Source organism: Somniosus microcephalus, chromosome 3 (genome assembly GCF_052327205.1).
Source record: "Somniosus microcephalus isolate GS21.2 chromosome 3, FLI_Smic_1.0, whole genome shotgun sequence".
Classification (NCBI taxonomy): Eukaryota; Metazoa; Chordata; class Chondrichthyes; order Squaliformes; family Somniosidae; genus Somniosus; species Somniosus microcephalus.
The window spans coordinates 365,758,043-365,773,155 of record NC_140989.1 but is presented as its reverse complement, the minus strand read 5'-3'; the positions used below and the strand labels follow the sequence as shown (position 1 = coordinate 365,773,155).

At 52.2% G+C, this 15,113-nt stretch overlaps 1 protein-coding gene across 1 annotated transcript in view; it reads right to left on the bottom strand.

Annotated features, from left to right (window-relative positions):
* dnai3 (dynein axonemal intermediate chain 3) overlaps positions 1-15,113 on the bottom strand; it is a 207,328-nt gene that overhangs the window by 122,528 nt on the left and 69,687 nt on the right. The window contains exons 11-12 of the mRNA XM_085983542.1: positions 12,802-12,891; positions 12,237-12,326 (exon numbers count right to left, since the gene is read on the bottom strand). Of these exons, the coding sequence (XP_085839668.1) occupies positions 12,237-12,326; positions 12,802-12,891 (180 nt within the window). The remainder of the gene's footprint in view (positions 1-12,236; positions 12,327-12,801; positions 12,892-15,113) is intronic.

Below are 15,113 nucleotides of genomic sequence, written 5' to 3'. Positions count from 1 at the left end.
GGGAATTCTGTTCGGAAATGACGGCAATGGAATCCACCTTTCTGACTGGACGAGCTGGCCCACGTGAGCCCAGGGACGTTTCCGAACTGCCTGTGTAGTGTATGTACCCGTCTACCTTTAAGGAAACTATTGTATGTAACCGTTCACCTTTAAGAGAACTACTTTAGGTGTGGCACTATTTGTTTGGCTTCTGTATACTGTAATACCGATAGTGACCACACCAGTATATAAGTGTTGTGGCAGGATTGCTGGGGCAGATTCGCCCTGACCTTCGAATAGTAAAGACCTGTTTGTTTGTTACTTCTGAAGTCTGTGTATTTATTAACTGCACAACCCAAAGACTTTACAGTGGCGACGAGTCCGATCGTACCCTGCGGCAAGACTACCAAAGCAACGAAGAGCGTCGAAGAGAGGCAACCGCCCTCGGCGTGCTGCTGAAAGAAAACACGAGGCTGCAGCAGGAGGAAGGCGGAAGACTTTAGCAATAAAAGCTTCCATCAGCAACAGGCACTGACTACCCTTCTACCACGGTGCGGAGTGAGCCGATCAGCAGGGAACAAGGCGGCCGAAGAGACTGTGAGTAGGGGAAGGTGTAGAGAATATCCGGAGGATAAGGGCTGTGCACTCAACCACGGTCGAGGGGGAACGGAGCCGGTCAGGAAGTCGGGTCCAACGGCGTCGTGAGACAGTCGGACCTCGATCGGCGGGGGAAATCCGGGCAGCGACCGCAGCCACGAAGCGCTGAGACTGGGAGTAGGCGCGGGAAGAGAAACCCAGCCGCAGCCGGGGAGGGAAACACCGGTCTGCGAGAGGGCTGGGAGGCGAACAGGAACGTGCGGGAGAGAGAGCGACAGAGCCGGGTACAGAGAGAGAGACTGCGCGAGAGCCAGTCCAGCGGCTGAACTGTCCTCCGTTAACAGGGTGTACCCAGCGCCGGTAGAGCCGTGCGGGCGGGAGGAAAAGACAGAGCCGAGTAAGGGGAGCTGTGCGGAAGCCAGCCAGCGGCTGAACCTGTGGGGGAAGCGTACCCCTTCCACCGGGAAGAAACGCGGGAAGCCGCCATTCGGCGGAGAAGACGACAGAAGCGGGAAACCGCCATTGAAGTGGGCGGGGCGAGAAGGAAAGAGCGGGAAACCGCCATTTTCGCGGGAAAACCGCCATCTTAGAAATAAACAAATAAATAAGAATATTTAAAGAAATACTTGTGTTGTACCCAAGGAAAGGAAGATGCCTAAGCGGGCGGACATCAACGAGTTCAATCCGGAGATAGAAGACTGGGCCACGTACGTAGAACGTATTGAGATACATTGTAAGGCTAATAAAATAGCTAAGGAGGAAAAAGCTTTAACCTTACTTAACATGATGGGTGCGAAAACATTCGGGTTGTTGAAGCATCTTCTCTCACCAGCTAAACCAGCAGATCAGACTTTCGATGATATTGTAGCAGTGCTGAAGGATCACTTGAACCCCACACCGTTGATGCTGGCTGAACGATTCAAATTTTACGCAAGAACGCAGAGGAAAGACGAAAGCAATGCGGAATACTTGGTCGAACTGCGTAGGCTAGCGAAATACTGCCAGTTCGGAGGGAATCTGACAGAGGCACTGCGGGACAAGTTCGTATGCGGATTGTCCAAAGAAGGAACGCAGAAGCGACTACTGGAAGAAAATGACCTCACACTGGCCAGGGCTGTCCTCATAGCTGCATCGCACGAAGCCGCAGCGAAAGGAACGGCGGAAATGCAGCTAAAGGCGGCGGCACTAGGGGTGGACCAAATTACTTCGAGCACAATAAAATGCTACCGTTGTGGGAAGGCAACACACGACCAGAATCAATGCTGGTTTAAAAACCAAGAATGCAGGAAATGTGGCAAGATCGGGCACATAGCTAAGGTATGCCAGTCAGGAGCAACGTACAACAATAAGGAGTCACCACAAAAATGGTACGGAAAGGTGCAAGAGGTGACCAAGAAGAGTCTGAGGGAACAGAAGTCGGTCTCACACTCCAAATGCAAAGGACTGGACAGTCTGAGAATGCACAACGTGAGCAATGAAGCTGACCGACAAACTATCTGGATAACGCTACAGATTGCAAAGGTCCAAGTAAAAATGGAAGTGGACACCGGATCGGCGTTGACGGTCATGAATAAGCATGACTACAAGAAATCTTTCAAGCATATTCCACTACGGGATACGGAACTAGTATTACAGACATACACGGGGCACAAAGTAGTCCCCATCGGAAAGATAGAAGTCAAGGTGAGATACAAGGATAAAGATCATCACCGGTTGGACCTGTATGTATTGCCTGAGGGAGGACCACCACTTCTGGGGCGGGAGTGGATCCGAAAAATAAAGTTGGACTGGCAGTCACTAAACACCATGACGGTGGATTCCGAAAAAGAGGATGTCAAACCTGAACGGTTGTCCAGAATATTGGACGAAGCTAAGGAGGTATTCCAGCAAGGACTGGGAACACTGCGAGGAATTAAAGCAAAGGTTAAGATTGCAGAGAATGCAAGCCCAAAGTTTTTTAAGGCCAGATCGGTACCTTACGCAATACGACCAGCTGTGGAGGCAGAACTGGAAGAACTTGAACGATCAGGGGTTCTGTCAAAAGTGGACTGGAGTGAGTGGGTCACGCCCATTGTTCCCGTCATGAAGTCCTCACCAAGTAATAAGCCAGGGGGACCGGGGAAGGTCCGTATCTGCGGAGATTTCAAGATTACTGTGAATCCGGTGCTTCACACGGTACAATACCCGCTTCCGCGGATTGAAGATATCTTTGCTTCGTTGGCTGGAGGGAAGCATTTCACGAAAATAGATCTGGCTCAAGCATATCTACAGATGGAGGTCGAGGAAGAGTCACGCCAGTACCTTACCATCAACACTCACAGGGGCTTGTATCGCTACAATAGACTGGTCTTTGGGGTAGCTTCGGCACCAGCAATTTGGCAGAGGGCCATGGAACAGGTGTTACAAGGAATTCCAAGCACGCAGTGCTACTTAGATGACATTTTAATCACGGGAAAAGATGAGGAAGAACACCTCACGAATTTGAAACTGGTACTCACCAGGTTGAAGGAGTATGGCCTTCGGGTTAATCGCAAGAAGTGTGAGTTCTTCCAAAAACGGATCTCATACTGCGGTCATGTCATTGACCGAGAAGGACTGCATAAGTCACCTGAAAAGATAGAAGCGGTCGTGAAGGCCCCCGCTCCAGGAAACGTATCACAGTTAAGATCATTCTTGGGGTTGATTAATTACTATCACAAGTTTCTGCCAAATTTATCCACGGTGCTGCATCCGCTGAATGACCTGTTGCAGAAAGAAACACCATGGAAGTGGAGTGAGGAATGCAAAAAGGCTTTTCGCAGAAGCAAGGAGTTGATTACCTCTGAAGAAGTGCTGGCTCATTTCAACCCAGCATTACCCCTTCGTCTAGCTTGCGATGCTTCCCCGTACGGAATTGGGGCAGTACTCTCGCACAGGCTACCAAATGGCTCGGAAAGGCCAGTGGCTTTCGCGTCCCGATCATTGACACCCGCGGAGCGAAATTACGCCCAAATAGATAGGGAGGCCCTCAGTCTTGTGTGGGGCGTGAAGAAATTCAACCATTACCTACAATGTAAGAAGTTCACATTGCTGACAGACCACCAGCCGTTGGTGTCCATATTCAACCCAAATAAGGCCGTTTCCACCATGACAGCACAAAGGTTACAAAGGTGGTCCATGTTACTTGGGGCACACCAATACGAAATTGAGTACAAAGGGTCTAAACAGCATGGAAATGCTGATGGGTTGTCACGCTTGCCATTGCCGATGGTAGAAGAAGCGAGTATAGTGGACCCAGTAGAGTTGTTCCACTCATCCATAGTGGAGTGTCTACCGATAACAAACTCAATGATTGAGAATGAGACAAGGAATGACCCGACTCTTTCACGAGTCTATGATGTAACGGTGGAGGGATGGCCAGCACAGAGCGAACCAACACTGCAAGCATTTGCACAGAGGAAAGAACAACTGTCAGTGTGTCGAGGAACCCTGATGTGTGGATCTAGAGTGGTGATTCCACCCAAATTCCAAAAGAAAGTGCTAGAGGAGCTGCACGAAGGACATCTGGGTGGAGTAAAGATGAAGAATCTAGCAAGAGCGTTTGTGTGGTGGCCAGGCATTGATGGAGACATAGAGGAGATCACGAAGAACTGCCTAGGATGTCAGAGGGTTCAGAACGCGCCACCCCAGGCTCCTCTGCATCCATGGGAGTGGCCCTCATCGCCTTGGCAAAGAGTACACATCGACTTTGCTGGTCCATTTATGGACTCGATGTTTCTGATAGCGGTGGATGCCCACTCCAAGTGGCCGGAAGTAATTAAGATGACCACCACCACGACGGAAAAAACCATTACCGTATTAAGGACTATGTTTGCTCGGAATGGCCTGCCGGAACAGATCTGTTCTGATAATGGACCACAATTTGTGTCCGAAGAATTCAAGAAATTCTTGAAGAGCAATGGGGTTAAACATTACACGTCAGCCCCATACCATCCCGCCTCCAATGGATTGGCTGAAAGGTTTGTCCAGACCTTCAAGAAGGCCGTAAAGGCCATGAGTAATGAAAACATAAGTCTACAACATAAGGTGGATAGCTTTTTGTTGGCATACCGAAATGCAACACATGCGGTCACAAATCAAACTCCCGCAATGATGTTTTGTAATAGACGCCTAAGATGCCGGCTGGATTTACTAAAACCGAACGTCAGAAGAGACGTAGAGAACCGGCAATTCCAGGGCATGAACGACAGGGTCACTAGATCTTTCCAGATCGGTCAACGAGTTTTGGCCCGGGACTACCGTACTGAGAAATGGCAGCCTGGAACTATTGGGAAACGGCTGGGGCCGTTGATGTACACCGTGGACATTGGAGACAATATAATAAGGCGCCATGTTGACCAAATCATAGGGTCCGCCACAAATGGGCAACTGACTTCACCACCTTATCCGGGTAAGGTCGAGACTGAGATACCCAGAACACCTACTTCCGATCTAATAATAATGGAGTCAGCTGAACCTGACACGGCTTTTCAAGCCGAATCGACCTTGCCAGAAGCACCTCCTAGCCCGCCTGAAATGACGACACCACTGCGGCGTTATCCGGACAGAATCCGGAAACCCCCAGAAAGACTGAATCTATGAACTGTCCTACATAAACCTGTATATATGTTAGAATGTATGTTCACTATGGACTTAGTATGTTGAAAGCTAAAAAGGGAGGATTGTAGTGTATGTACCCGTCTACCTTTAAGGAAACTATTGTATGTAACCGTTCACCTTTAAGAGAACTACTTTAGGTGTGGCACTATTTGTTTGGTTTCTGTATACTGTAATACCTATAGTGACCACACCAGTATATAAGTGTTGTGGCAGGATTGCTGGGGCAGATTCGCCCGGACCTTCGAATAGTAAAGACCTGTTTGTTTGTTACTTCTGAAGTCTGTGTATTTATTAACTGCACAACCCACAGACTTTACAGCCTGCGTCCCCAGGATCCGTGGGCCTTTCTGCAGATGCACGCCTGGGGCCCCGGGACCCGAAGACTCCATGGCCTGGGGGCTGGGGACCCGAAGACTCCATGGCCTGGGGGCCCGGGGACCTGAAGACTCCACGGCCTGGGGGCCCGGGACCCGAAGACTCCACGGCCTGGGAGCTTGGGACCCGAAGACTCCACAGCCTGGGGGCCGGGACCCAAAGACTCCATGGTCTGGGGGCCCGGGACCTGAAGACTCCATGGCCTGGGGGCCGGGGACCCGAAGACTCCACGGCCTGGGGGCCCGGGACCCAAAGACTCCACGGCCTGGGGGCCGGGGACCCAAAGACTCCATGGCCTGGGAGCTTGGGACCCGAAGACTCCACAGCCTGGGGGCCGGGGACCCGAAGACTCCACAGCCTGGGGGCCGGGACCCAAAGACTCCATGGTCTGGGGGCCCGGGACCCGAAGACTCCATGGCCTGGGGGCCGGGGACCCGAAGACTCCACGGCCTGGGAGCTTGGGACCCGAAGACTCCATGGCCTGGGGGCCGGGACCCGAAGTCTCCATGGCCTGGGGCCCCGGGACCCGAAGACTCCATGGCCTGGGGGCCCGGGACCCGAGGACTCCATGGCCTGGGGGCCCGCGACCCAAAGACTCCATGGCCTGGGGGCCCCGGGACCCGAAGCCTCCACGGCCTGGGGGCCTGGGGACTCGAAGACTCCACGGTCTGGGGGCCCAAGACCCGAAGACTCCATGGCCTGGGGCCCCGGGACCCGAAGACTCCACGGTCTGGGGCCCCGGGACCCATAGACTCCACAGCCTGGGGGCCGGGACCCGAGGACTCCACAGCCTGGGAGCTTGGGACCCGAAGGCTCCATGGCCTGGGGGCCCCGGGGACCCGAAGTCTCCATGGCCTGGGGCCCCGGGACCCGAAGACTCCATGGCCTGGGGGCCCGGGACCCGAGGACTCCATGGCCTGGGGGCCCGCGACCCAAAGACTCCATGGCCTGGGGGCCCCGGGACCCGAAGCCTCCACGGCCTGGGGACTCGAAGACTCCACGGTCTGGGGGCCCAAGACCCGAAGACTCCATGGCCTGGGGCCCCGGGACCCGAAGACTCCACGGTCTGGGGCCCCGGGACCCATAGACTCCACAGCCTGGGGGCCGGGACCCGAGGACTCCACAGCCTGGGAGCTTGGGACCCGAAGACTCCATGGCCTGGGGGCCCCGGGGACCCGAAGTCTCCACGGCCTGGGGGCCTGGGAGGTGCGCCTCCAACCACAAATTCCAGGCCATTATATCGACTGACCATAATTTTATATTAAATCAGTCTGGTTTTCCTGTGGCAGGATGGAAATTCCTAAAACTGTATTTGTAAGCTCTGAGGAAAACTCATCCGGTGCTATTTGGGTCAGATCCTTGTTGATTCAATTATCCTTTATATATATATATATATATATATATATATGTGTGTGTTTATATATATTAGATTCTCACTTTAACTTTCCCAAAGTAAGCTAACCCAACCTCCAACACAGAGACGTGAGCATCGGAAACATTCCCATAAACTTTGCGCAGTTTCTCTGCAAGAGGTGAGCAGGCCAGATGTTTCTAAAGCCACCCCTGGTTCCGACCGGACTGTCCAAAACCAAAAGCGAAGCCAAGAGAAACAGAAAATGACATGAGAACCGTGAGAGGGGTCGTATTGATCACTGCGCTGGCCATTGCAGCCAAAACATTGGCGAAACAACGTCAGAAGTGCCTTGCTGGAGTGGCGGCGAGTTTGTGTTTTCGGGATAACGTGCAGCCACCTGGAGTCATCCGTAGAGTTAGTACCGCGAGGTTAAACTGTGTGGGATTTGCTCCAATTGTCACCAGAGTTCTATGCCAACTTGGTGGCAGCACAACAGGGGGCAGCCGGCGATGAGGGCAACATGTCTCATGCAATTGACCCTCGGAGCTTCAAATACAAAAAGACTAGAAGAAGAAATGACGAATGTCAGTAAACATATTGGGCTGGAGTTTCTGCTCGTTTCCACCAGCAGTACCGGAGCAACCCGGGCGTTTCGGCCGAACCAGCGCGAAAGATCGGGGCATTTTAAACGCGAGTGAGTTACGCCCAAAACCAACTTGCGGTCGTGTTTCCCTGCCATCTTTTCCGTTGGTTCAAGATTCAACACGCCCGGATCAGGCCCCACCCACAAAAACTGGCCACGCCCCCTGACATAAATCAGTCATTCATGAAAGAAAAACGTATGAAATAATACTGAGCGGCCTGCAGGTGGCACTGTCCAGGGAGAGTATAAATACTCGGGCACGGGCCCAGCTTGCGCAGGACATTCTTAACAGGAACTAGTGAAGGACACAACTAGACCTCCATGTTGTAAAACAGTTGATTAAAGCTTTGTTTAACGCTTAGACCAAGTGCCTAGTAGTTTTCTTAGGTCACCGCCTCCCCCCCTCCCCAAGGTGGAAATTGCGAGATCCCGCCAACTGCGTCGGTTCGGGAAGGCTCTTCGAATTATGTTCATTTTCTGAGGCGCGCGCGCGCACGCGCGCCAGTTGCCACATTTTAAAGTTTCCTCATATCAAACTATATTGGGGGAAAAATTCGGTATCCCCCCATTTGGGGCGCCGTTATCGGCCATGCGCAAAGTTTAGCGCCTGGCGCTAATTATCGCCTCCGACAGCAAACTTGACTTTTATCGGCCCTGGAGGTGATTGGAGCGCTAAACCAGGCGCTACACACCTCTCTTAAGGCGCAAACGCCGAGGAGCGAGGCGCTACCTCAGAGCGCTGGTGAAGCAAGGAAGGGCAAATCCAAATAAATCTGCAAAGTGCTGCTCAGTACTCAAAACTCCTTCACACAGCGTTGAATCTCTCCAGAAGTCTCTCTCTCTCTCTCTCTCTCTCAGAATGCGTGGTGCAAAAATGTCACCGACAAAAAAAGGCAGGAAGCGGTCGCCTTTAAATAGCGCTCCCCCAGTCCCTTTCTGACAGCATAACGCTCCCCTCAACCTGCCGTTGCTAGCGGCAGGCGGTAAGGCAGGGGGCGCCACTCAATATCCGGTCCGGGGCGCTAATGGGGTGGTGCGCACTCGAATGATGTCACAATCTGCCGGCGCAGGAGATCGTGGCGGAAGTGTTTAGCGCTGCCGCAAAATGTCTAGTTAATTTCGGGAGCGGCACAAACATCGCCGCGTCCGGACGCTAGTTGCTTTGCGCCCCAATTGGCGCCCTCTTAAGGCGCTAACGGGAGGCGCAAACAACTGAATTTTTCCCATTTAATTTACTAAGAAGCTGACTAGTGTGCACCCGTGAAACTATTAAATGGTTCAGTACATTTTTTAAAGTAATTTTCAGTGATTTTAAATCAGATTACTCACAGGTGGAGGACTGGACACTCTTATTTAAAAATGCTTATTTTTGGTGATAAACCCATTTTCTGTATGAATAAAACTGCACCAGGTTACTGCTCTTAAACACATCAAGGAATAGATTGAATGGAAAGAATGAAAAGAAACAATTACGTTCTATTACACTGCCTGATTGCGCTGGTTCATGGACGATTGCTGCGATTTAGTGCTCAAGGTCTAGGGCTGGAGATTTAGTTTGGGCACCAGTAATTCTAGTGCTGCTCCATAGGTAATCATGCAGAGGACTGACATCTCACGAATGATGGAGATGGTAGTGCCATTAGCAGCATACTTCTATTTCTGGGTACTTAACCGCACAATGACATTCAACAGCATTACCATCGCTGAATCCCCCACCATCAATATCCTGAGGGTCACCATTGACCAGAAACTTAACTGGACCAGCCACATAAATACAGTCAGTACTCAAAACTCATTCACACAGAGGCTGGGTATTCTGTGGCGAGTGTCTCACCTCCTGATTCCCCAAAGCCTTTCCACCATCTACAAGGCACAAGTAAGGAGTGTGATGGAATACTCCCCACTTACCTGGATGAGTGCAGCTCCAACAACACTCAAGAAGCTCGACACCATCCAGGACAAAGCAGCCCGCTTGATTGGCACCCCATCCACCACCTTAAACATTCACTCCCTCCACCACCAGCGCACCGTGGCTGCAGTGTGTAACATCTACAAGATGCCCTGCAGCAACTCGCCAAGGCTTCTTCGGCAGCCCCTCCCAAACCCGCGACCTCTTCCACCTAGAAGGACAAGGGCAGCAGGTCCATGGGAACACCACCACCTCCAAGTTCCCCTCCAAGTCACACACCATCCTGACTTGGAAATATATCGGCCGTTCCTTCATCGTCGCTGGGTCAAAATCCTGGAACTCCCTCCCTAACAGCACTGTGGGAGCACCTTCACGCAGACTGCAGTGGTTCAAGAAGGCGGCTCACCACCACCTTCTCAAGGGCAACTAGGGATGGGCAATAATTGCTGGCCTTGCCAGCGACGCCCACATCCCAGGAACAAATATGAAAAAAAGGATAAAATCTACAACAGTGGGGTGAAACGTGCCTCATGAGATGGAGAAGTCAGGTCCGAGCAGTAAGTTGGGAGAAGTAGATCAGGTGACTGAAGGCATGGGGAAAGAGGTTAATTTTAAGGGGACTTGTGAAGTTGGGGAGAGAACGGAGCAAGGCGGAGGAGTTGCAGAGAGTGTATGTGTGGTATGTGTGTGCGAGAGAGAGAGATGGCTGCCAGCTCTCCCACACAGTGAAGCAGAGGAAATGTTTGGTAGCCTTGTTTCTTTTTGTTAATTGTTAGCTAACCTGGGCCAGGCTGTTAGCTTGAGCTCGCCCATCATTCAAGCGGAATATTACCAGTTTGAGTGAGGCTGCTGCACAGATGGAAAACTATGGAGTGACGCGAAGCACGCAGACAATCCAAAAACATTTTCACCCTGCGACCAGCTGTCGCTTCCAGTGAAGATCATTAAACACAAAGCCCTCCCACGCAAAAATCCTGTGGTTCCTTTTTAGTGGGTTTAAGCGATTGCCAAAGGCTAACTATTTGAATGGAGAGAATTTTTCTCTTGACTTTAAGGCAGATTTTTTCGGAGTATTTGATGTCCAGTGGCGTTACTTCATTCAGAAGCAGCTGGCACAACTCCTTTTACAAACACTGGGCACCAGTGCTAGCACACCAAGGAAGGGTATCTCCCGAAGCAGTGTGCCAGTTAAATGTCAGCGTGCAGAGTCATTGGCATAGCTGCAGATTATGGTTCGGCAGCAGAGTCCTTAAGGTGGTTCAGAGACTTTCTGATTTGTTCCATTTTCACGCTCGTACTGAGAAGGGTCGCCAAGACGCCAGACCCCCAGGGTTGCTCGGGAGTTTCCAGGAATTGAAGACAAATCTCCAGGACGTTGCTGCCAGCAAAAACCCGGGAGAAAGATCACAGGGGTGTTAAAAAATTTAGTTTTGTAAAAGAATTTCTTTGAACTCTTTTGTTTATTAGTTCTAAAAAATATTGGACAAGGTCGGATCATCCAATCGGGGGTAATGAAGTGTTTATTCGATTTGCGATTGGTCGTGGGGAGGGGGGGCACCGCGAGGGCGACCAATGAGAGTGTGGGGGCGGGGCACCGCGAGTGTGGGCGAGACGGGCGACCAATGAGAGTGTGGGGGCGGGGCACCGCGAGAGTGGGCGTGTCAGGCGACCAATGGCGGGAGTGTGGGGGCGGGGCACCGCGAGAGTGGGCGTGTTGGGCGACCAATGGCGGGAGTGTGGGGGCAGGGCACCGCGAGAGTGGGCGTGTCGGGCGACCAATGGCGGGAGTGTGGGGGCGGGGCACCGTGAGTGTGGGCGTGACGGGCGACCAATGAGAGTGTGGGGGCGGGGAACCGCGAGTGTGGGTGTGACGGGCGACCAATGAGAGTGTGGGGGCGGGGAACCGCGAGTGTGGGCGTGACGGGCGACCAATGAGAGTGTGGGGGCGGGGAACCGCTAGAGTGGGCGTGACGGGCGACCAATGAGAGTGTGGGGGCGGGGCACCGCGAGAGTGGGCGTGACGGGCGACCAATGGCGGGAGTGTGGGCGTGACGGGCGACCAATGAGAGTGTGGGGGCGGGGAACCGCGAGTGTGGGCGTGACGGCCGACCAATGGCGGGAGTGTGGGGGCGGGGAACCGCGTGTGTGGGCGTGACGGCCGACCAATGGCGGGAGTGTGGGGGCGGGGAACCGTGATGGTGGGCGTGACGGGCGACCAATGAGAGTGTGGGGACGGGGAACCGCGAGTGTGGGCGTGACGGCTGACCAATGGCGGGGAGTGTGGGGGCGGGGGAACCGTGATGGTGGGGCGGTGACGGGCGACCAATGAGAGTGTGGGGGGTGGGGCACCGCGAGTGTGGGCGTGGCGAGCGACCAATGAGAGTGTGGGGGCGGGGGTACCGCGAGTGTGGGCGTGGCGGGCGACCAATGAGAGTGTGGGGGCGGGGAACCGCGAGTGTGGGTGTGACGGGCGACCAATGAGAGTGTGGGGGCTGGGCAGGTGGAGGCAGCAGGTCATGTGATGAAACATCCAGGAACATGTCCGACCAGAGTTGGCGACACTCGCGTTGAGCGGTCGGAGAAAAGATGTGACTTTAGTCTTTTTTTTATAAACTTCAGGACAACTGTTGTCCACCTGGGCCGTGCGGTGATGAGACCAACAACGTGCCCCTCCGCCCCCATCCCCACCTCCCACCTCCCATACTTCATTTATTTCATGTGTGGTTCCTCAGTTTACTCACCAATAAGTTCGATTTGACGGTGTCGGGCTTTGCTGCAGGAAGGTTTCCTTGCAATCTATCCGAGAACTCACTGATGTCCCACAGCACCACCTGAGCAGGGAAATGTGTAGAGCAACTATCAATAACAACAACTAGCTTTTATACAGCCCCTTTAATGTTTATTTATTTATAAAACGTAGTAAAACATCCCCAAGACGCTTCACAGGAGCGATTATCAAACACAATTTGACACCGAGCCACATAAGGAGATATTAGGGCAGGTGACCAAAAGCTCGGTCAAAGAGGTCGGTTTTAAGGAGCGTCTTAAAGGAGGAGAGCGAGGCGGAGAGGTTTAGGGAGGGAATTCCAGAGCTTAGGGCCCAGGCAGCTGAAGCGCAGCCACCAATGGTGGAGCGATTAAAATCAGGGATACGCAATCAATCGTGGCCTCTTGCATAACACAAAGGTTGTATTCTGAAACACCAGTCACCTTAGTTTTAAATTACAGGCTGATTTTCTTTTAACTATTCCCTCAGGTTAAGATATGGGCTCGACCTTTGTAACTTACACGGATGTGCCTCAGTACCTGGCCATTGATGCAGCTGCCAGCCACGATATTTGGGTCAGTGGGACAAAACTGAAAGCTGTAAATATCATCCGGGGACTCCAGCATTATCTACCAAAAAACAAGACAAAGGCAGGAGACATGAACAATTAGAACAGTTGATAAATCCGTCCATCCGCACCATCAGACAGACACTCGGCCAGAACGGCCTTCTATAGTTAAATGAGTTTAATCCACGAACCACCATGAACACCTGCTAAGACTTAACCCAGTGCGAGAGCTTCAGTCAGTACAGGAGTGGTGAGACTGTGGAATTCGCTACCACAGGGAGTGGGTGAGACGAATAGCAGCGAGGCTTTTAAGGGGAAGCTTGATAGACTCATGACGGAGAAGGATATGTTGATGGGGTGAGAGGAAGAGGGGTGGGAGGAGGCTCGTGTGGAGCATAAGAACATAAGAAATAGGAGCAGGAGTCGGCCATTGGTCCCTCGAGCCTGCTCCGCCATTCAATGAGATCATGGCTGATCATCGACCTCAATTCCACTTTCCCGCCCGATCCCCATATCCTTTGATTCCCTTAATATTCCAAAAATCCATCGACCTCTGTCTTGAGCATAAACACGGCACGGACCAGTTGGGCCGAATGGCCTGTTTCTGTGCTGTAATTCTATGTAATGTCTCCCAGGATTAATTGGAGCCCTCTCTCTCTGTCTCTCTCTCTCTCTCTCTCTGTCTCTGTCTCTCTGTCCTCTGTCTCTCTGTCTCTGTCTCTCTCTCTCTCTCTCTCTCTGTCTCTCTCTCTCTCTGTCTCTCTCTCTCTCTCCCTCCCTCTGTCTCTCTCTCTGTCTCTCTCACTCCCTCTCTCTCTCTCTCTGTCTCTCTCACTCTCTCTCTCCCTCTCTCTCTCTCTCTGTCTCTCTCACTCTCTCTCCGTCTCTCTCTCTCTCTCTCTCTAACTTTGAGTTCAAATTGTTTCTTACGATTTCAGTAACAACACCGTGCATTTATATCGCGCCTTTAACATTGAAATGTGTGCGAACCGACGCTGATGACTAGCCAGTGTGGTCAAACTAGGGTTGGAAGAGCGGAGTTCTTTCTTTTACTCCCTGCTATCCCACTCTGAGTTGAGCCACATCTTTAATTGAGGATCACTGCTGTGAGTTGCTCCTTATAACAGGGGCACCAAAAACAACAGCCGGTGTGCCTTGTGCTGTTTTCCCTTTATCTGTTCAGCTACTGATGAGTTCGATTTAAAGCCAAAACGAAACGCACGCGATCTTTAAAAAAATATGTAAAGTGAAAGGCACTTGTAGATACAGCTACACAGAGTGTACAGCACAGAAACAGGCCATTCGGCCCAACAGGTCCATGCCGGTGTTTATGCTCCACACCAGCCTCCTCCCACCCCTCTTCATCTCACCCTATTGACATACCCTTCTATTCCTTTCTCCCTCGTGTGTATCCAGCTTCCCCTTAAATGTATCTGTGCTATTCGTCTCAACCACTCCCTCAGGTAGCGAGTTCCACATTCTCCCCACTCTCTGGGTAAAGAAGTGGAAACATCTTCGCTACGTCTAACCTGAACAAACCCCTTCACAATTTTAAAGACGTCTATCAGGTCACCCCTCAGCCTCCTCCCTTCTAGCGAAAAGAGCCCAGCCTGGTCAGCCTTTCCTGATGGATACAACCTCTCGGCTCTGGAATCGTCCTCGTGAAACTTCCCGGTGAATTATTCGGCCGACTGCAGACGCGTTGGCCGAGAACTACGTCTGGGGCGGTGGCGGGGAATGGGCGCTAGCGGATTGGCCGCCCGTTCAGGACAGCGCCTGATATTTAGTTCCCGGTTTGCGCTGCCTTGCCCACAATGAAAGCCGTCTGCTGGGCTACTGCGCTGAGTGCCATCTAGTGGTTCAACTGAGAAAAATAAATCAGCACAACTCATGGAACTGAAACAATCGCGTTGAAGCGCCGGGAGTCCCTGGGATGTCAGTCACCAACAGCCGGCTGCCTGGGTTGACAGCTACTACCAAACTTGGAGGCCTCTAAGCTGACCGCACCAGTGCAACAATGCAACGCACAACTGTGTCAAAGATTGGGCAATGCCCCGGGATTTTAAACCAGGAATACCCGACGTGTTACTGGTACCACTTTCAACAACAGCAACTCGCATTTCTACAGTGCCTCTCACAAGCTCCGGACGTCCCAAAGCGCTTTACAGCCAATGAAGTACTTTCTGAAGTGGAGTCACTGTTGTAATGTAGGAAACGCGGCAGCCAATTTGCGCACAGCAAGCTCCCACAAAGAGCAATGTGATAATGACCAGATAATCTGTT